The 20027-nt window shown below is 46.3% G+C and overlaps 1 protein-coding gene across 1 annotated transcript; it reads left to right on the top strand.

Moving 5' to 3' along the window:
• The first annotated feature begins 876 nt into the window (after window positions 1-876).
• Window positions 877-19253, top strand: arid1aa (AT-rich interaction domain 1Aa). Its single transcript, XM_071525472.1, has 20 exons — window positions 877-2008; window positions 4622-4840; window positions 4953-5597; window positions 5718-5813; window positions 6670-6910; window positions 7697-7786; window positions 7905-8075; window positions 8723-9044; window positions 9553-9698; window positions 9804-9889; window positions 10016-10225; window positions 10333-10537; window positions 10725-10878; window positions 11069-11238; window positions 11376-11583; window positions 13369-13494; window positions 14513-14609; window positions 14831-15677; window positions 15861-15991; window positions 16098-19253. The coding sequence occupies exons 1-20, from the start codon at window positions 1094-1096 to the stop codon at window positions 17985-17987; spliced, it is 6969 nt and encodes a 2322-aa protein (XP_071381573.1). The 5' UTR covers window positions 877-1093; the 3' UTR covers window positions 17988-19253.
• Window positions 19254-20027: the final 774 nt, after the last annotated feature.

Here is a 20027-nt window from a genome sequence, read left to right as displayed (position 1 = left end):
TTCTGCCGGAGTGAGAGACAGACAGAGAGGGGGTGGGTAGGAGAGGAGGCAGGCAGGCAGGCAGGCAGGCAGGGGAGGGAATTAGAGGGAATGTACATTGGTAGTCTCGTTTGCTGCAAGGCTTCCTTCTGCTCTGGAAAAACCTGTGTGTTGCCTTGCTTGCCTTCCACTATACAGAATATGGGTGGAAACAAGTAAAAAAAAAAGAAACACCAATTTAGGTAGTTTTTATTTAGGGCTGTGTTAATTCATTGATAGGGTTTTTGGTTTGTTTCCCCATTATTATTTTCCCAGTGAGAACAATGCGTGCAAACTAAAGCAGGGATCATAACTATGTGTGCATGCAAGCCAGGTTTAATGAAGATACAGCAAATAGTTTCCACTATTCGTGTTACTTGTATTTCCACACTGCAGTGAGAAATACAGCAGGTTTAATCTATGCATCCACAGCATGTAAGCACACAAATATCCTACTAGACTTAATGAAAATGTATATTATATTTTATGGAATAATTCTTCCCCGCAGTAATCACTCACAAAATGTAGGCTACCAGTGCTACAATTTTGAATTTTCCTATTACACACTGATTCATGGGTGGTGTGTTTAATCTGCATTTATTTTTCATGTTAGTATACACAACATAAATGAGTTATGTGAACATTAGACTCCTTCATGTTGGAGAAAATATTCCACCAAGAAAAAAAAAAGACAATGTGAGAGTGGGGAAAATCCACTCCGCAGCAGAGTGGATCCGATCCGTGTTTTGCAGCCTTCCGTGCGGCTCAGTAAAATGGCTGTATCTAGCCGAGCCTCGTGTTGGTTGGGTTCGCTCCCTGCCTCTACCCGGGCTCAGTAACACAACTCCCACAACAATTTCTGTCGCTTTTTTACGCATTGTATGGAGCCTCCATCATTTCTCTAACCCATTTACGGAAACGGAATCGGGGGAATGGCGGCCGGATTCGGTCCGGTGTAAGGGGTGGGAATGAATCGGCACAAGGATAAATGGTTATAAACAATTATTTATATTCAATGCTAGCTTTTGATTGTGACTGACTCGCCGAGAGAGGGAGAGAGAGGTGGGGGGGTATCATGGCCGCTCAGGTCGCCAGCGCCGCCACTCTCAACACTAGCCCGCCTTCCGAACTCAAAAAGCCGGATCGAGACCCTAAGGAGGAGTCGGTACCGGGGGAGAAGCAGCCGGATAAAAAGCAACCCGGGTTGGAGAGCGGATCGCCGGGCCGGGGGGATCTGCAGGACGGGGCCGAAGGTGGAAATGCAGGGGGAGGAGGGGAACCTGAGATGAAGAACGGGAATGGGAACCCGCCCAGGGCTAATAATAATAACCAGAATGACTCCGTCGGACCGGAGGGAAATAACCACCCCGGTATGGTACATCACCACGGGCCCGCTTTCCCTCCACCTTCGTACGGATACAGTCAGCACTACGGTCGGGCCCCTTTTCATCAACATGGCGGACAACAAAGCCCTGGCATGGCAGCTGCTGCGGGTCCAGTCGTGCAGTCGAGCAACATGATGGACCCGTATCAACCCAACTCACACGACCATGGCTTTTCCAACCACCAGTTTAACAATTACAACCCATTCCCGAACAGGACTCCCTATCCCGGCCAAGGATACGCCATGAACTCCCCTCGCAGTACCCAGGCGCCGACAGCTGGGGGGCAGCCAGCTAAGCAGCAGCAACCAGCGGGAGGACCCACAGCGATGGCTGGATCTTACAATAATCAGAGATATAGCATGGGAAATCCACAGCCTACGTCCACCCCAACACTCAACAAGCTCCTAACCTCCCCCAGCTCCACACGGGGGTATCCAAACTACCCGTCTAGCGACTATAGTAGCCAAGAAGGAGCTAGTAAGGGACCAGCAGACATGGGCAGTAGCGGTCAGTATGGAGGGAGCAATCCGGGTTGGCAACAAAGAAGCCATCACCCGCCGCCTATGAGCCCGGGAAGTGCAGGGCAGCCGCTAGGTAGAAACCAGGTAAAATCACATTATTATAGGAACATTATGTGGGCTATTATCATGTCTTCTTCTCTCCTCGTAGCTAGTTCACAACGTAGCAGGCCAGCCATTGTCTGTTACTAGTTCGCAAAGACTCTAAAATGGCTGCCTCTCGTGTTTTTTTCCCTGACACCAGACCGTTAAATAATTGCTGTTTTAATTTATTTGTGAAGGCATACAGCAATAGGAGAGTGCCGCTCAAAGAAGATATAAGCTCTAAAATTGATCTAAGGACGTTCAGGGAGCCAACAAGGCCCGACTTTGAAAAGGGGTGAAAATACACTGTAGGGCAATGGCTTGTTTTTTCCCCGATCGCTCGCCTGCACGCACAACACGTTGAATTTAGCATGTATTCTGTTGTACGAGTGATTATAATAGATTAATGTGTGAAAATCATCATGTCCCCACATATATTTCTCGGTGGAAGTAGGCTATACATTTCACTTTTGTGTTATTTTCTTGCCTTATCGTAGTTTATAATTGTGTGGCTATGAAGGGGGAAATGCATTGCATGCCGAATCAGCCTTTCACGGCTAGTTAAATAGCTTGGGTCCGTGCAGTTTAAATGGCTTACATGTCCTATATGATATCCCCAAATGATGTAAAATATTGCACTTATATCATATATTGATCAAAGGATATTTCCCTGAGCTAAAAGCTCCTTGGCTCTCCATGCATGCTGCCTGTAAACAGTGGGCCCGGCCATATGAGTGAGTGACTGCAGCTGCAGATTGCTTTGCACTGGGATTTGAATTGTGGAGGTAAAATCCTGCTGTCAAAGCCAGGAGATAGTTGGTCTTGGGTTGACATGCTAGCTGAAATCTGATTGGCTCCTCATCCGCTGCTCATGGCCATTTATAATTACATGTGATGCAAGGCAACAGTTGCTGATAAGAACACACAGCATTAACTCATCACAGGGTCACCAGAGGTATTACTGATTCAGCCCTGTTCTGAAGTCTGCACCTCTCCCTGCTAACACATCATGCAGCAAGGGAGAGACTGGGATATGGCTAACAAGTGGTTTCATTTTTGTCAGTTTTTCCTTTGGCAAGTTTTTCCCTATATGTAAAATAACTGTTCATCAATTGCCAGTTCAAACATTGATGCAATATGGTTAAACATCAGCCTTACTTGACCTGAATCAGTTCCATTACATAGTTTGTAACCTAATGGCCTAAAATTGCAGCATATGGCAACTACAGTCTGCATCAGTGTATATGACCACTATGTATATGACCCCAGTATGGTGTGCTGTTTTGCAGCCGCAAAAAATCATGTCACAGGTTATGAGCACAACATTACTACAGTAATTACACTTTTATAACACAGTAGTGTACTATAAGGGCTACTGTTATATTAGTATGTTTTATTTTTATTAATAATTTACATATCGGCCTCTTGTCCTTGATGGTCCCTAGATAAACAAATTATGGATTGGTAGCTACCATTGTCTGTTTCATGTTCTAACTTGTTATTTGTATGGGCTCTGCATAGTAACCAAAGGCAAATTTGAGCTCTGCCTGTGAGGTTGTGTGTTGCTGCTGTGTCTGGCATGCCACACAAGTTTCACTATGTGACTGCAAAGAATTCCCCCCCAACCCTCCCCCCAAGCCAATCAGAAGGCAGTCCACCATCTCTCACCCGCCAAGGGAGTTTCCTCTCTGTCTTATGCAGATTAGCCATGTGCTGTTCTTATTTATTTCATTTCATTATCTTGCATCTGCGAAATGTCACGTAAGGCATTTTGCATACAATTTGTAAGGGCCATCATTAAGCTGAGAAGCCTCTTCTCAAGTGCACATGTGGGAATTAATTTGATGTAATGCAAGAGGATACTTTTCGTTTTCAAGTCTCTTTTGTTGAAACGAGTTTGCATAGTTTTTAATATATATACATTATCAGGAAATTCCTGGCCAATTGGAGCTAAACTGGCTTGGTGGAGGTGATTGAATAATTGGATCCTAAATGTAAGCCACTAGCCTAGTGCCCAAGGTTAGTTGAAAAAGTGGCTGATATAGACATAGAGCCTAGTTTTTTGTCAAGGTATGCTTATAACCATGGCATGGTTGTTTGATAGGGTGAGGATGCTATTTTGCTTCTTGCACTCTGTCAGGCCGTTGTGGAGGTACTTCCTCCATTTCTGGTGTCATTCATTCAGAGCCAAAACTGCCTTCTCTGGGGAAAAAAAGGAAAGCAAGCTTGGACCAGACTCAAAACAGGAGCACAGCTGGGATATGTTTAAGATTGGGCAGACTGCCCTCCATTCGAAAGTAGATATATATAGCTCTGTTGACTTCCGAAACTATGGCAAAGTGAGGTGAAAAAAATCAGGTTAATGACCGTGGGAAATATGGAAAAAAAAATCACTTCCTCATTCCTTGAACTTTTGCTTATACTTTAGTTCTGTGAAAGTGCAACACTGCAACCTGTCATTTTTTTAGACACTTTGAAGAAAGTACTAATAAATGGTAAGCTGTAGAAAAGTTGTGGGGATTTGAATATCAGTCATAGCACTTGTCATTGTTTATATTTCTCCAATGCTCTTTGGTTGTTGACTTTATTTACTGACTGTGTTCCTGCCATGCCTAGCCGCCTGGTCCCATGGACCCAATGGGGAAGATGAGAGGTCAGCCATACGGAGCAGGCAGTCCCTACTCTCAGCAGCCGCAGCAGGGGCCTCCCACAGGTCCGCAGCAGGGGCCTGGTTACCCTGGCCAGGGTTACGGCCCTCCAGGTCCCCAGAGATACCCAGTGGGAATGCAAGGACGTACCCCTGGAGGCATGGGAGGCATGCCTTATGGGCCGCAGGTATGTGATTCATCTTTTACACAAATAAACCCTCCATTTTTATATCTCATCTTCCTCTGTGCACCAGTATTTGTTCAGTTGTTCTAAGTCAGTGTGTGTATATTCTGTTCAGATGGGATCCTATGGACAGCAGGGACCAGGAGCCTACGGGTCTCAGAGCCAGGCGCCGTATTACGGCCAGCCTGGCCAAGCTCCTCACCCCAGCCAGCAGCAAACGCCCTATACCCAGCCCCCACCAGGACAGCAGGGTGGGCAGACACCTTACCCAGGGCAACCCCACCCTCCGCCCACTTCTGCTCCACACAGCCAGGGTGCGCCACCCTATCAGCAGCCCCACATGCCCCCTCAGTCCCAGGGGCCACTGCCAGGCCCGTCCCAAGGGCCCCCACAGTCTCAGCCACCTTATTCGCAAGCTTCAGCACCGCAGTCTGGCCAGTCTCCTTACCCCCAGCAGCAGGGTCCTCCCAGCCAGCCCCCACAGCAGCCGAGTTCCCAGGCTCCCCCCGGGTCACAGGCCCAGTCCAACTACCCAGGACCCACGCAGGGGCCTCAGCAGCCCCCCTCACAGCAACAACAGACGCCTGCTCAGCCCCCACAGCAGCCACCAGGACACAGCCAACACCCACAGGGCCAGCCTGCAGCGTACCCCCAGAACCCTCCGCAGCAGCAGCAGCAGCAGCAGCAGCAGCAGCAGCAGCAGCAGCAGCAGCAAGCACAACAGTCACCTTATCAACGCTTTCCTCCTCCACAACAGCAGGTACGACCCTCAACCAGGGATCATATTCTCTACTTTGTTTTCTTCCTCTGTATGTGTTCAAATGCATGCGTTCCTGTATCTCTGGTAATGCACTTCAGCGTGTGTTCTGTTGTCTTTTAGGAGGTATCCCAGGACTCATTTCAGTCCAACGCCCCTCCATCCGCTCAGCCCAAACCTGGCTCAGAGGATTCTCAAGGCCGCCCCTCCAGCCTTCCGGTCAGTTCAGCTTGTTGTTTCACTGCTGGGACATGGAAAGCCTTTCTGTCTCTTTTTTTTTTTTTTGCTTTTTAACCAGAATTGAAAGGCTACATGGCCCTTTGTCATATACATTTTTCCATGACCTACAAATTTTATTACTCACTGAAAATATATTGAGGCTCGTTACTTTTAGAGATCTCTTTATGTTAATTTTGGGGAGGGTTTTATTAATGTTTTAAAGTCTTTCCATTTTGTCACTCGTTTGCCTCGTAGCTGCTGTGCTTTCATTCCCCTGGTGATTTTATACTTTATATGCCGTATGTAAATGATTGTCGAGAAAGAGACAGCAATGTGGCTGAGCACTGGGGAAAAGGTGCTGTGTAAATGACTAGTAAATTTGAGATGAATACAAAGGAGTGTGTTTGTGTATTGAAATCACATGGCAAAGCTGCTGCTACACGCTGACTCAGCTCACATCCTACAAACCTTGGTAACCATGACAACCCCCAGCACTAATGTGCACTCTTTTTTTTTTTTTCTTTGAAAAGATAAATAAGGACAAAAGCCTCTGGGTCTGTGTGTGTGCGTGTGTGTATAGTATTAGTATGTGTGCCACTTGTGTCTAAACCACAGTGAAGGAATTGCACTATGCTAATGCTAAAGCCAGTGTAGGAATTAAACTATGCCAGTGCTATGAAAAGCGGGGATTTAACTGTGTTTGGAAATAGAAAAATTATACACATTATGTCTGTGTCAAAATGATAAAGAGTAAACATCCAGTAATGGCTGCTGAATCTCCTGCAATGACAAACCAGAGCCTGTTTTTTGACAGTCTGTGCTGACTATGCCTTGCTCTTCCTGTGTGTGTTTTCAGGACCTCTCGGGGTCCATCGATGACCTGCCCACAGGCACAGAGGTTGCCCTGAGTCCTGGTGTGAGCACTTCAGGCGTGTCGAGCAGCCAGGGCGAGCAGAGCAACCCAGCTCAGTCGCCCTTCTCTCCTCACACCTCTCCCCACCTGCCAGGCATCCGTGGGCCTTCACCCTCCCCAGCCGGCTCCCCCGCTAGCGCCAGCACACCCCGCACAGGGCCGCTCTCACCCGCCAACATGCCAGGTGGGCTGATCCGTCACGCACATGAGCAATGACAGACTTCTGAAACTTGTAATCTAGACACAGTAATGTCCAGTAGTTTTGTTGATGTCTGTGTTTTCCCAAAGTACCAGTACTTTGGATTTTGACAGCTTTGTTGCTATGATTCTCACAGTTACAGGGCAAATAATCTTCACTTCACTTTTATTAAATCAACTTCAGCTTTTTCAGGCATTTGCCTACAACTTCCATGGTGAAAATGAGCCAGAGCAAACTTTATTAAAAGTATACCTTTGAGAGTGGTTGGAGGTTGACTTGCTTGTTGCTTGTTTGACAAAAGAGAGTGGGCATTTCAGTAATCATTGAGCCAAATGCACACACAGATACTCGACGATACACCACAGCGCTAGAATCTGCTAAGGAGGCAAAAATCAATGCAGTTGAGGAGCTTGATGTGATTAGTGCCCATATATGATTGAGCAAAACCAAAGTAAAATTTTTCAGTGCAACCTGCTGCTTGCAAACGCCTCCTCGAACTAATGCTCTAGTGTTAGTGTGAAAGGAATTCCTCAGGCTATATCTTGCAAACCGCTTTGATATTGTAAGATGCTTTCAAGCTGGGAAGGACATTATCTTTTTTGTTCAATGACCACAGTAGCTGGAAAATCACAAAATTGACCAGCCACTTTCACCAATTTTTCCAGCCAACCACATTTTTGGAATGGAGTAGGACTTTTACAACCCTGCTTTTGAGCCCATCAACAATATTTTGAGCTCACACTAACTTACTCCAACAACACTCTTGTTTAGGGACCCAGATGCCCCCCAGGCCGTCAAGTGTGCAGTCGGATGGGAGCCTACACCCCTCTATGAGCCAGTCTCCTATGGCCCAGGACAGAGGTATGCTGCGGTCCTTCCCTGTCAGTCTCCAAAGTGTTTTTAGAGCTCCAGATGTTAAGATGTCAAGAGTTTTAACTGTAGTATTAGAGACTGAACACTGTCTTTCTCTCTGACGCAGGGTTTATGCAGAGAAACCCTCAGATGCCCCCTTATGGCTCCCCCCAGTCAGCCTCTGCGCTGTCGCCCCGCCAGTCCTCGGGGGGACAGATGCATCCTGGGATAGGCCCCTATCAGCAGAACAACTCCATGGGTGCCTATGGGCCTCAGGGAGGACAATATGGCCCTCAAGGTGTGTGTTTTTGAATTGGTACCAGAAAGAATTGTTCTAGGCACTGGCACAATTAGGGTTTGACTTTAAGAGAGAGCTGTATTTTGTGTTTAAATTCAGTTATGTGGTTCTCAGATATGTGAAAAGATTGCCTCTTCGAAATCACTTCCCACATATAGAATTTTTTTTTCATATTACTTGTTTGTATTATGCTTGAATTATAAAGGCTCTTAATTTTCCATCTACCTGTGAAGTTATCTCGCATGCTTCCTATTGGATGCCAAACCTATGGAATATGTTTCTTTGGCTCATAGGAATACCATGCTATCGTTAGTCCCTCCCTCTGACTGTGGTGCAGCTATTTATAGCTGTGAAGCAGAGAGTCAGCTGACGTAGCAGAGCCTCCTGTCAGTAGAGCTGAGACTGTGACGGAGGCTTGGTGCTCAGGGTGCATAACTCTCACTGGTAGCTCACTGTAGGGAAAAAGTCTGCCTCACACAACACCTTAAGAAAGAGATATACCTGCCCACTTATAATTATGAACACAAATGGTGTTTTGTGTTTGCAGTCACGATGGGTATCACACTGATCAGTTATTTTTTCTGACCAATCTACTGTTTCATCTCATTAATTTACTGATTTTTTTTTTGATGTATTGTCATCCTCAGGTTACCCCAGGCAACCTGGCTATGGCAACATGCCCAATGCCAACTACCCCGGGCCTGGCATGGGCCCAATGAACCCAATGGCAGGTCAGGGTGGAGGGCCGCCGTATGCTGGCATGCCTCCTGGTAGGATGCCTCCCGGCCAGATGGGGGCGCGCCCCTATGGCCCCAATATGGGTCCCAACATGGGCCCCAACATGCCTCCTAACATGGGCAACATGCCGCCCCAGGTGGGCTCAGGGATGTGCCCTCCACCAGGCATGAACAGAAAGGCCCAGGACGCTGCAGCCATGCAGCACGCTGCAACCAACTCCATGCACAACAGGTAGGTTTGTGGTGTCCCCTTGCAAGTCAGGACATAACTCACCTCACAGCTCAACTCACAGCTTTTCTGAGTCACTTCACGTCTATTTAAGTACAAGATAACGGTACCACACTTTTTGTTATTTTTGTGTGAATATACAGTATTCACTATTCTTCTTCACGTGAAAGCAGTTAAGAAAGGAGGAGAGGTTAGAACAGCAGGAAAAGCAAACGGACAGTCTGATGAGACAGAAAATCTCAGGATGCTCCTTGTGGATGTAAAAATACTCAGGCTTAAGCTGTTTCACACGTCACATGATTCATTCTCACATCTGTAAAAGAACATGTGTTTGGCTTTAGGCAGACAGATTTTTTGAATTGCATGTAATCACACATCTTGAGGCGAACTTTGTGCTCCAGTGTTGCCATTTTTATTGATCTAGTGTTTAAATGTTTCCCTGAGCACCATAAGATGGATGTGGTCGGCTCCCCATGACCAAATGCTCATATATTTTCTCCTCCACCACCAGGATGCCTGGTTACCCCAACATGTCTCCCGGCATGATGGGCTCCGGCCCTCCCTATGGCCCTCCCATGAACAACATGCCTGGCATGATGAATACCCAAGGTGGCTCGCCTTATCCTATGGGGCCAAACATGGCCAATAACTCCAGTGGTGAGTTTCACCGAAACAACAGCAGCTAGTTTTAGGCTCTTATTAATGTGTCAAATCCACAGCTATCAAACATTTTTATTCCCAACTCTATCCATGTGTGTCTAGGTATGGCTCCCAGTCCAGAGATGAACAATAAGATGAATAACAAAGTAGATGGGAGTGTAACACCCAAACCAGAATCCAAATCTAAGGTAAACTGTTTACTTTTATGCAGTAACAACATTTTAAAAATCTTAACACTGTCCCCAAAAACCTTCTGCTGGAGCAGCTGTAATGTTTCCACTAAGCTTGGTTCTCATTTCTCTTATATGAAACAGAAGTCCAATTCTTCCACAACGACCAATGAAAAGATAACACGTCTGTACGAGCTGGGACCGGAGCCTGAGAGGAAGATGTGGGTGGACCGCTATTTGGCCTTCATCGAAGAGAAAGCCATGGGCATGAACAACCTGCCCGCTGTAGGACGCAAACCCCTCGACCTCTTCCGACTGTATATGTCGGTCAAAGAAATCGGAGGCATGACACAGGTAAATAAAATATAGCATTTTTATACACAAACACGTTCCAAAATATAATTTATTGGTTTGCTTATATCTATATTCTAATGATTTCTCTTTGTGTGTGTGTGTCTCAGGTGAATAAGAACAAGAAATGGCGTGAGCTGGCCACCTCCCTGAATGTGGGTACATCCAGCAGCGCTGCCAGCTCTCTGAAGAAACAGTACATCCAGTGTCTGTACGCCTTTGAGTGCAAGATTGAGCGTGGTGAAGATCCTCCTCCTGAGATTTTCACAGACAACAAAAAGAACCAGGCTGCTAAGGTCCAGCCACCCTCTCCAGGTAAGTGCCGCACTCCTGCCGCCTTTTCAAATGTACATATTTATTTCAGTGCAGTTCCAAGTCGTACAATTCATGAACCCACAAGCTTGTGTTTTAAACCAAACTGAATACCAATATCTTGCTGTGTTTCAATGTCATTAAAGTCATGTACCGTATCTGTCTGCCCCTCTCTTATTCCAAACTGAAGCGTCCCTCTGCTCCACAGCTGGGTCAGGCTCTCTGCAGGGTCCTCAGACACCCCAGTCCACCAGCAGCTCAATGGCTGAGGGGGGAGACCTAAAACCTCCCACCCCAGCCTCCACCCCTCACACCCAGATGCCCCCCATGCCACCTGCGGCCAGGTGAGTCTCGTTTGACCTGTGCAAGATATTACTGTTACATGTAATCCTTTTATTCTAGCTTTGAAAAGACTTTACAAGTAGAGAAACTAATTTCTTCCTCTTTCTGTCAATCTATCTCTCTCCCTTTTCTGTCTCTCTCTCCCATTTATCCCTTCATCCCCCCTCCTTCCCACCTTTGCTTCCCTCCTAGGAGCAGTGTTAACCTGCAGGACCCCTTCTCTGACGGTAGTGACCCTGCATTTCCCAGGAGGAACATGACTCCCAACTCTGCCTATCAGTCTGGCATGAGCACCCCAGAGATGCAGGGGCGCATGGGCCCCTATGAACCCAACAAGGACCCCTTTGGTGCCATGCGAAAAGGTGGGCACTTTACATGGACAGTAGCTGAATGGTTGACCCTGGAAACTAAAAAAGTACCAGTTTCTGCTTCAACTGCTTCTCATGTATCTGCTTCAATTAATCATGTCATTAATGGGCTTCTGAATATGTACTTCCAGTCGGGGAACAGTTTCTGCCTGCTAGCCAAGGCCCGAACAGTGGAGTGGCTGAACAGCAGCAGCAACCACAACCGCAGCCGCAACAACAACAGCAGCAGCAGCAGCAGCCGCAGCAGCCGCCGTTCAACAGAGGGCCGCCTGGGGCCATGGCCACGATGCCTCTGGGGCCCAGACAGCAGTATCCTTATGGTCCAGGCTACGACAGGAGGTAAGCATGAGAGCAAGAGATGGGAAGATGGCATGTTCAAGGTCAAGGACACTGCTCATTGTAACTAACGCTGATAAATGTAACCAGAGTGGTAAATTCATGGGAGTTGGCAAACCTCTGGGTTTCTATGCAGGTCAGGAAGAGTATGAAAAATTAATTTGATAATTTCCAGGTCTTGAAAAGTCTTAAAATTTGACCAAATATCTGGAAATGTGTGGGGTTTTGCTGTTGTTCACTCCCAGTACACATATAACTATGTTTTGAGTTGTATTGTCATGTCAGATTTGGTAATATTTGTTAAAATCTTCAAATCCAGTCAAATTGTGAACTGAAAAAAGTTGGGAATTTAAAAATGGAAGATGTGTAGGAACAGTGAAACAAGTTGGTATCGGAGTCCTAGAATAATAAATTCATGCATCATATTGCGATCTCTGATCATCATCACTCAAGTACTTTCTTCTGAAAAGGATGCTATTCATGAAATACAATTTTGTTTAATCCTATTTATATGTTCATATATTTTATTGATTTGCACTGTTGCTCACTTACATGGTTGAGTCAGATATTCTGTCCTACATTTAGGATAGGGTAATTTTATCCTCAAGTTCTCTATCGTTCTGTTCACTGTCTCACATGCCCAGTCACATTTTAGCTATCTTATCAACTTATTGAAGACAGTTGCAGACACAAATCTATAACTGACATGAGAAAAGAAATGCTTGATGACAGAGTAGAAACTTAAATTTAAATATAAGCGTATGTAGCAGGCTTATTTTGCTAAAGCCTATAGTCTGAATTATGCACCTGCTTTTCCTGATGACTAGGAAGCATTTTCATACAAATCTTCTTGCATACATAGTACAAGACATGGGTTAATCCTGACACAAGTGACAGGAGAAGGGCCATGCACCGGATTTGGGCTGGTCCGGGACAAAATTGCAAAGGAAATAACAAATTGCCAAATTAAACACACTTTAAAACCCAGGACAAATTATTTGAGTGAATGTTGATTAATTTATTTAGTTGAGGCAGGTTGAAGAGCTGCGTTATTAAGAGACGGCAGGAACAACAGCAAAATGGACCACTAGCTACAGACCACTAGCTCAACCAAATCAGGGATGAGTGAATGATATATGCTTCAAGTCTCTGGTGTCTAACCATATCAGATAGCAGTATTAATGAGTGGCCAGGCTATTACATCAGTGAACCTAAATGGAACGAAGACATCAAGTATAATTCATTACAATAACAACAAAGTGTCACATCACACCAAAACAAAGCTTTACAATTCTAATAAGAAAATGAGATTTCTTCTCATTCTTTCACAATTCTTGCACAAGCAATACCAACACTTGAATTGTTGTCCATTAGAGCTTTGTTTTTCTCTTAGGAAGTGCTTGTAATGACAAGTTGAAGAAAATCATTTTTTCTAATGTATTTCTTAGTGCGGGAAATGGGAAATGTTTGTCTGTAGGACAAATTGGTAGATTAATTCCTTAAGTGGCTGGTGTCATTATTTTACCATCAAACTGAAGTTTAAGAATAGAATAGGCCCTCCAAACAATGGTTGGTTACCTGTTGAAGTGACTGATAGTGTCGACAAAGACAGAGCAAAATTTAACAAATTTTGGCTAGTGGCTGTTGTTAATTTCCCACCCTGGTATTCTTATAGAAGTTCTAGTCTCAATGTATTGTCTTATTGCTTGGTCTGATGAGGTCTTTGTTTGATGTCTGTGTAGCAAAATATGAAAAAACTTACCCCGTTTATTGTTGTGGTGTTGCCAGATCGGAGCAAGGAATGGGCCCAGAGGGCAACATGGGATCCGGTGCTCCTCAGCCAAACCCTATGATGCCTGCCAACGCCGACACGGGGATGTATTCGCCAAACCGCTTCCCACCACAGCAGCCACGGTCAGTTCACATAGCACTTGCTGGCCAAGCTTTTGTAGGTTTAAATCCTTTGCCACTGGAAACCGATCATCCCTTATATCAAACAAATATTGTTTTTGTGTGGTTCTCGACATGTTCAGGGTTCCTACGCAAGTCTGGAAAATGAATTTGATCATTTCCAGGACTTGAAAGGTTTTAGAATTGCCCCAAAAGTCTGCCTGGGTTGGGGAAGGGGGGGGGTCTAGTTCTGATGCATATGACTATGGTAGTTCTAGACCCACTGTCAGTTGTTTTTGAAGAATAATGTTCAGCTAAAGAATGACATGGCAATATTGCCCAGGCATCGTATTATCAGCATCATATTGAATACTGACCAAAATCTTCAAGTCCAAAGTCTGGAAGTTTGAAATTGAAAATGTGAATTATCGAAAATTTGAAATTTTATTACCTTCCTTCTCTATAATATCTGTAATATTTTTCCCAAATTTTCCTCAGTATTCACTGGGTTTGGTTGGGTGGGGTTATGTGGATGTTGTCATGTAAGCACATCACCATGGGGATCCAATCAGTCAGGGTTGCACTGACTGAAACTTAATTGCTTTCAGTTTGAATTGCCTAAATCCCACCCACACACCAAACCGTGTGAATCACTGGAAAGTAAGGGCTGGTAGTATTTACCAAGTAATATCCAAGCATAGACAGTGTCATTAAACGTAAAGGCCAAATTACTAAATGTAAACTAAGATAATTACTTTTTTTTTTTTTATTTAAAAGAAAAAACATGACAAACATATTGATGTAGAGGAGGCATTTATAGATGAGGATTTAGTATAATTGACGAGGAGCTGAAAACGAATGGGAACACATTTTCTACAGGCTATCTTTATAGGTGCAGCTTTTTAGGTCTTAAATTCATCACAATAAGCCGTACACTGATTGCATGTGTCTGTAACATTTGGCCATGAGTTAATTGACTAATCGAGTAGGCAGTGATGCATAATATTTTGATGGTGAAGCTGACAGGAGATAATGTTTGCAGGCATGATTCCTATGGTAATCAGTATCCTGGCCAGGGAACGCCCCCTAGTGGCTCCTACCCGAATCAGCAACCTGGAATGTACCCACAGCAACAACAGGTAAATGATCCTCCACACTACACTCTCTCTCACACTACCCACAGTACACTGGGATCAGATAATGTCAAAGTTTTGCTTTTCAGTGTTAAAGTATAGATTTTTGTTAGGGAAGTACTCTCATATTTAAGAATCATGTTTTTATTATAAGTAAACTGATTATTATGTACCTATGTAATTTCTGGGTGAAACGATTGCCTCACTCTGAACCTTTTTATGTGCAGAGTTACAAGCGTCCTGTGGAAGGGGGCTACCCTCCAGCAAAGCGTCATGAAGCGGAGTACAGCGGGCCCTTCCCTGGTGGACAACAACCACCGCAGCAGCAGCAGCAACAGCAAGGAGGCGCCTCTGCACCCCCTTCAGGACAGCCGGAGTCATACAATCAGTACAGCGGCAGTGGGCCCTACCCCGGCTCTGATCGCCGTCCACCTGGCCCAGGCAATCAGTTCCCCTTCCCCTTCGGCAGGGAGCGGATGCAGGGTGCGACGGGGCCCAACGCTCAGCCCAGCATGCCCCCTCAAATGATGCAGTCGGGCCCTGAGGGTCCTCAGGCAGGCATGTGGCAGGGACGAGGTGACATGAACTATCAGAACTACCCCAACCGGCAGGGTGGCCCCGGGGGCCCAGTGCAGGGACCCGGTTACCCCGGCATGAACCGCTCCGAGGAGTTGATGTCATCAGAACAGCGCATGAACCACGATGGCCAGTGGGGGGGTCAGATGGGCCCGCGGCAGCCTCCCTTTGGTCCTGGAGGGCCGGGCCAGCCCATGTCCCGTTCCGTACAGTCCAACTACCAGTCCCCCCAGGGCGTGCAGAACCACATTCCACAGGTGTCCAGTCCAGCCTCCATGCCCCGCCCCTTGGAGAGCAGGACGTCACCTAGTAAATCTCCCTACATGCACGGAGGAATGAAGATGCAGAAGGCCGGCCCTCCAGTGCCTGCGTCTCACATAGTGCCCCCTTCGGTGCAGTCGCCTCTGATAAGGCGAGACATGCCTTTCCCCCCGGGCTCCATAGAGGCTACCCATCCTCTCCTGAAACCACGCCGGCGACTCACAATGAAAGATATTGGTATGACTATAGGCTAGCAATAAAAAGCATTTTTGTTGAGATGTTGCCCTTCTTTGTTAGTTTAATTTATCAGCACCCCTTAAGTTTGCTCAGTCAATTTAGCTTGTCCACAGTTCTAAGTTTTTGCTTGGGAAGTACTCAATACATATTCAGTATTTGTGTTTTTTGTCTTGCACCACCCAGGAACCCCAGAGGCCTGGAGAGTCATGATGTCATTAAAGTCTGGGCTATTGGCTGAGAGTACGTGGGCCTTGGATACCATCAACATCCTCCTGTATGATGACAGCAGTATTTCCACCTTCAATCTCAACACGGTGAGTCAATGAGTAAAGTCCTATCAATGTGGCCAAGATGGTTTGTTTATAACACTAAACTATGTATACTGACCATATTTAATATTTTCACTGTTTCCCTCTTCAGTTGCCTGGCCTGCTAGAGTTGGTGGTTGAGTATTTCAGACGCTGCCTCATTGAAATCTTTGGCATTCTGCGGGAGTATGAGGTGGGAGACCCTGGCCAGAGGACACTACTTGATCCTGATGCCTTGAACCGAGACTGGGACAGCGCGGAGGAAGAGGAGCCACGGGTTGAGGACATGGAGCAGGATGAAGAGGATGATGATGATGAAGAAGAGGAGGAAGGGGCAACAGAGGGGCCAGCTCATGTGAAGGAGGAGGAAGAGCAGCAGCAGTGCTCGGAGTCTCGGGGTCGAGATGAGAAGGCAGAGGATGACGAGAAGAAGGGGAAGGCGTCTTCATCTGAGCAGCCGAGCTCATCACAGTCCTTACCTGCCCATGAGAGACCCAAACAGGCCAGCAAGTTTGACAAGCTTCCCCTCAAGGTGGTACGAAAGAAAGACCCGTTTGTGGCCAGCCGCTCCAGCAGTCATGGCAAAGTGCAGGAGTTTGACAGCGGCCTACTTCACTGGAGCGCTGGAGGGGGAGACTCGACAGAACACATCCAGACCCACTTTGAACCACGCAAAGAGTTCCTGGAACCGCGACCACGAGTCCCAGTCCCTGCGGTTACCATGAAGAGAAAAGTCCCAGAAGAAGACCTGCAGGACTTTTTTTTCGCAATGGAAGAGGAGAAAAGGAAGAATCAGGACGAAGAGGACAGGCCAAAACAAACAACTTCCTCAGAGAAAGCATCAGTGTCAGAAATGGCCAGCTCCTCGGTCAACAGCGAGGAGAAGACAGCTGATGATGAGATAAAGACATTTGAGAAAGAGGGAGCTAAAATTCACCAGGAGAATAACAGACCCATCCCTTCCACCAGCAGTGATTTATCCCAGCTGGTCCAGCGTGTTGGTACCATCCTGGAAGATGAGCCTCACAGTAAAGATGAGGGGCCGCTCGTTACACTGGTTAACTGGCAGGATTCTTTAGCCCGCCGCTGCATCTGTATCTCCAATATTGTCCGCAGCCTCTCCTTCGTTCCGGGCAATGACCACGAGATGTCCAAACATCCAGGGCTGCTCCTGCTACTGGGACGCCTCATCCTGCTCCATCACAGGCACCCTGAGCGCAAACAGGCCCCCCTCACCTACGAGAAAGATGAGGAGACCGACGAGGGAGTGGGCCAGAGGGATGAGTGGTGGTGGGACTGCTTGGAGCTCCTGAGGGAGAACACACTGGTCACTTTGGCGAACATCTCAGGCCAACTGGACCTCTCCGTCTACCCCGAGAGCATCTGCCTGCCTCTGCTGGACGGCCTTCTCCACTGGGCCGTCTGCCCCTCGGCCGAGGCCCAGGACCCCTTCCCCACCCTGGGTCCCCACAGTGCTTTGTCACCTCAGAGACTGGTCCTGGAGACGCTAAGCAAGCTAAGCATCCAAGACAACAACGTGGACCTCATCTTGGCCACTCCGCCGTTCAGCCGGTTGGAGAAGCTGTACGGGACCCTGGTGCGGCTAATCGGAGACAGGAAGGTGGCAGTCTGCAGGGAGATGGCGGTGGTCCTACTGGCCAACCTGGCCCAGGGTGATAGCCTGGCAGCGCGTGCTATCGCTGTACAGAAGGGCAGCGTGGGCAACCTGCTGGGCTTCCTGGAGGACAGCCTGGCAGCCACACAGCTCCAGCAGAGCCAGAGCTCTCTGCTACACCTACAGGGGATGCACTTCGAGCCCACAAGCCCGGACATGATGCGGCGAGCGGCCCGGGCTCTGCACGCCTTAGCCAAGGTGGAGGAGAACCACTCAGAGTTCACACTATACGAGTCTCGGCTCCTCGACCTCTCTGTGTCTCCCCTCATGAACTCGCTGGTGTCTCATGTCATCTGTGATGTACTCTTTCTGATTGGCCAGTCATGACAGCTGTAGGGAGCCGTGGCTCCACCTTTTCGGGGTTTTATCCCTGTCCCCTCTTCCCTGGTAACCTGGCTTGTGTGTGTGTAAAGGGGCAAGGAAAGCTCAAGTGACTGTTTTAATTTATGCAAACCCTTCAGATTCCATTCTCTGAGCCCTCCCCAGGCCGTCCTTGCTCAAGGAGGGTTATCACAGAGCTGCGGTGGATTACAAACCAGAGAGATGCCCACAAAGTGACACTACTTGCAACGTGAATGCCAACTAGATGACACGGAGCAGAGCACCGAGGTTGGGAGACTGTTCTGCACTTGGGGGAAAAGTACTTTTTAATAAAGATAAATAAATGAATAAATAAATAGCTGAAAAACAAAAACTGTAACCAAAGTTGCTGTCTCGTTTACAGTGAGTTTGGGAGACAAAGTGTGCCCTAGCTCTCCCCTTGAGGGCACAATGAGTCTGTAACTGGTTGTTGTTCTGAGGTGAAGCAGACTGACAAGTGGCCTACTGGTTATAGTTGCTGTAATTGGATTCTCACCAGTCAGCCCGACAGTAGACAAAATGCTGTCAATAGACACCTTCACCGGGGAGGCCTGTGCAGTGTGCAGTAGATTGTAGGACATTTTCTGTACCGTACTGCTCTTGAGTGTAAGCATTCTGTAACACACGTTTCACACACAGAGAAGCTGACAATGCAGCTCTTCTAGAGTTTTGAGGTCATTTTAGTTTGATGTTAAAGAGAAAATGGCTTTCTTCCCCAAAGTATCGAGAACCTACAACACCCTTACCTCCTCTCTTTATCCCTTGATTGTATGAATACCCTTATGAAAAGAAATCACCTCTTAGGACTGGTTTTCAACTTCAAATACAGCTTTGCTGTGGTGTATATATAATGTTGTACATTACACTTCCTTTCTCTGTGTCTGTCTCTGTCTGTGTCACTATTCTCACACTTGTTATTGGTGAGGGATGGAGGCTGACGTGAGTTTGGTCCCTGACTCCAGTCCCCACTGATTAGACCCTCTCCTCTGGTCTCTCCACAGCTCCGTAGTACGGCAGACACGGCTCAAACCTGTTATCTCCTGGTACAACAAAATAAACTCTAGATGAAGTACACATTTGACAATTTTTCTCCAGTAATATGGATTCTGCATATTTGTATTTCAGACTATGTAGCTAAGACAACATGTAAATTCCTCCCTTTCCCTTTTTTGGCTCAATGAATATCATTTATTCAGTATGAAATCTTTATACTATATGTTCCACGTGGTAAGAATAAATGTACATTAAATCTTCGTAAGCTGTTTGATGGTTTTGTTCCTCTGGACTTCTCATGTCTTACGGAATGCAGACATAATTATTATTTGATAAACCAGATACAACAAATGTTCTAGAAAATAAGTCAGTTTACCTAAAGGTCGGCACAAAAGAATACTCTTGTATACATATATTATCACCTCAGTGCTCAGGAAACTTGTAGGAAATGTGTTCATACTCATTGGACCTAAGAATTGTTAATGCATAACCAATTCTTGTTGCATTCAAAGCCTTATATCAGTTTTTATGAGCCCATAAGATAACACTCAGCACACTATATAGTGATGGTATTGAGGGGATGACATTTTGCACTTCTGTTTTCATAAAACTGACAAATACTGTAAAGTGAAGGGTTATAGTGTTTGCAAACTGCATAAAAGCTATTTATAACTGAAGCTGCCCACCACTGCCATCACTGGTGAGATGTGATCCATTCCTCCATCACTATGGTGAGTTTTCAATTCAAACCCACATGTATGAAGCATATAGTTAAAAAAAATGCACATATGACACATAATTGGGTCACAAATTCACATTAAATCTGAGCTAGTCAACTTTCAGTGTAAGGTGTAATGGCCAGAACAACTGAGTGACCAACCCACTTTGCCTACCTTTAGAAATGAATCAAAGGTGGGATGTTCCCTCATACTGGACTAGGAAGACTGCTTTTTAAATTCTTTAGCAGCACATACTCCAATATTTAGCTACAGTACCAAATACAATAGAGCTAGG

Source organism: Centroberyx affinis, unplaced genomic scaffold (assembly GCF_046629955.1).
Source record: "Centroberyx affinis isolate AG114_WGS23_722 - 3 ecotype Tasmania unplaced genomic scaffold, CSIRO-AGI_Caff_v1 ptg001293l_1, whole genome shotgun sequence".
Lineage (NCBI taxonomy): Eukaryota > Metazoa > Chordata > Actinopteri > Beryciformes > Berycidae > Centroberyx > Centroberyx affinis.
The sequence above is the reverse complement of the archived record's forward strand: the minus strand, read 5'-3'. Positions and strand labels throughout refer to the sequence as shown.

Coding starts and splice junctions, on each gene's coding strand:
- arid1aa (XM_071525472.1), top strand. CDS start 1,094: ATGGCCGCTCAGGTCGCCAGCGCCGCCACTCTCAACACTAGCCCGCCT. Junction 10,538..10,724: donor GGTCCAGCCACCCTCTCCAG/GTAAGTGCCGCA, acceptor TCCAAACTGAAG/CGTCCCTCTGCTCCACAGCT. Junction 10,879..11,068: donor CCCATGCCACCTGCGGCCAG/GTGAGTCTCGTT, acceptor CTTCCCTCCTAG/GAGCAGTGTTAACCTGCAGG.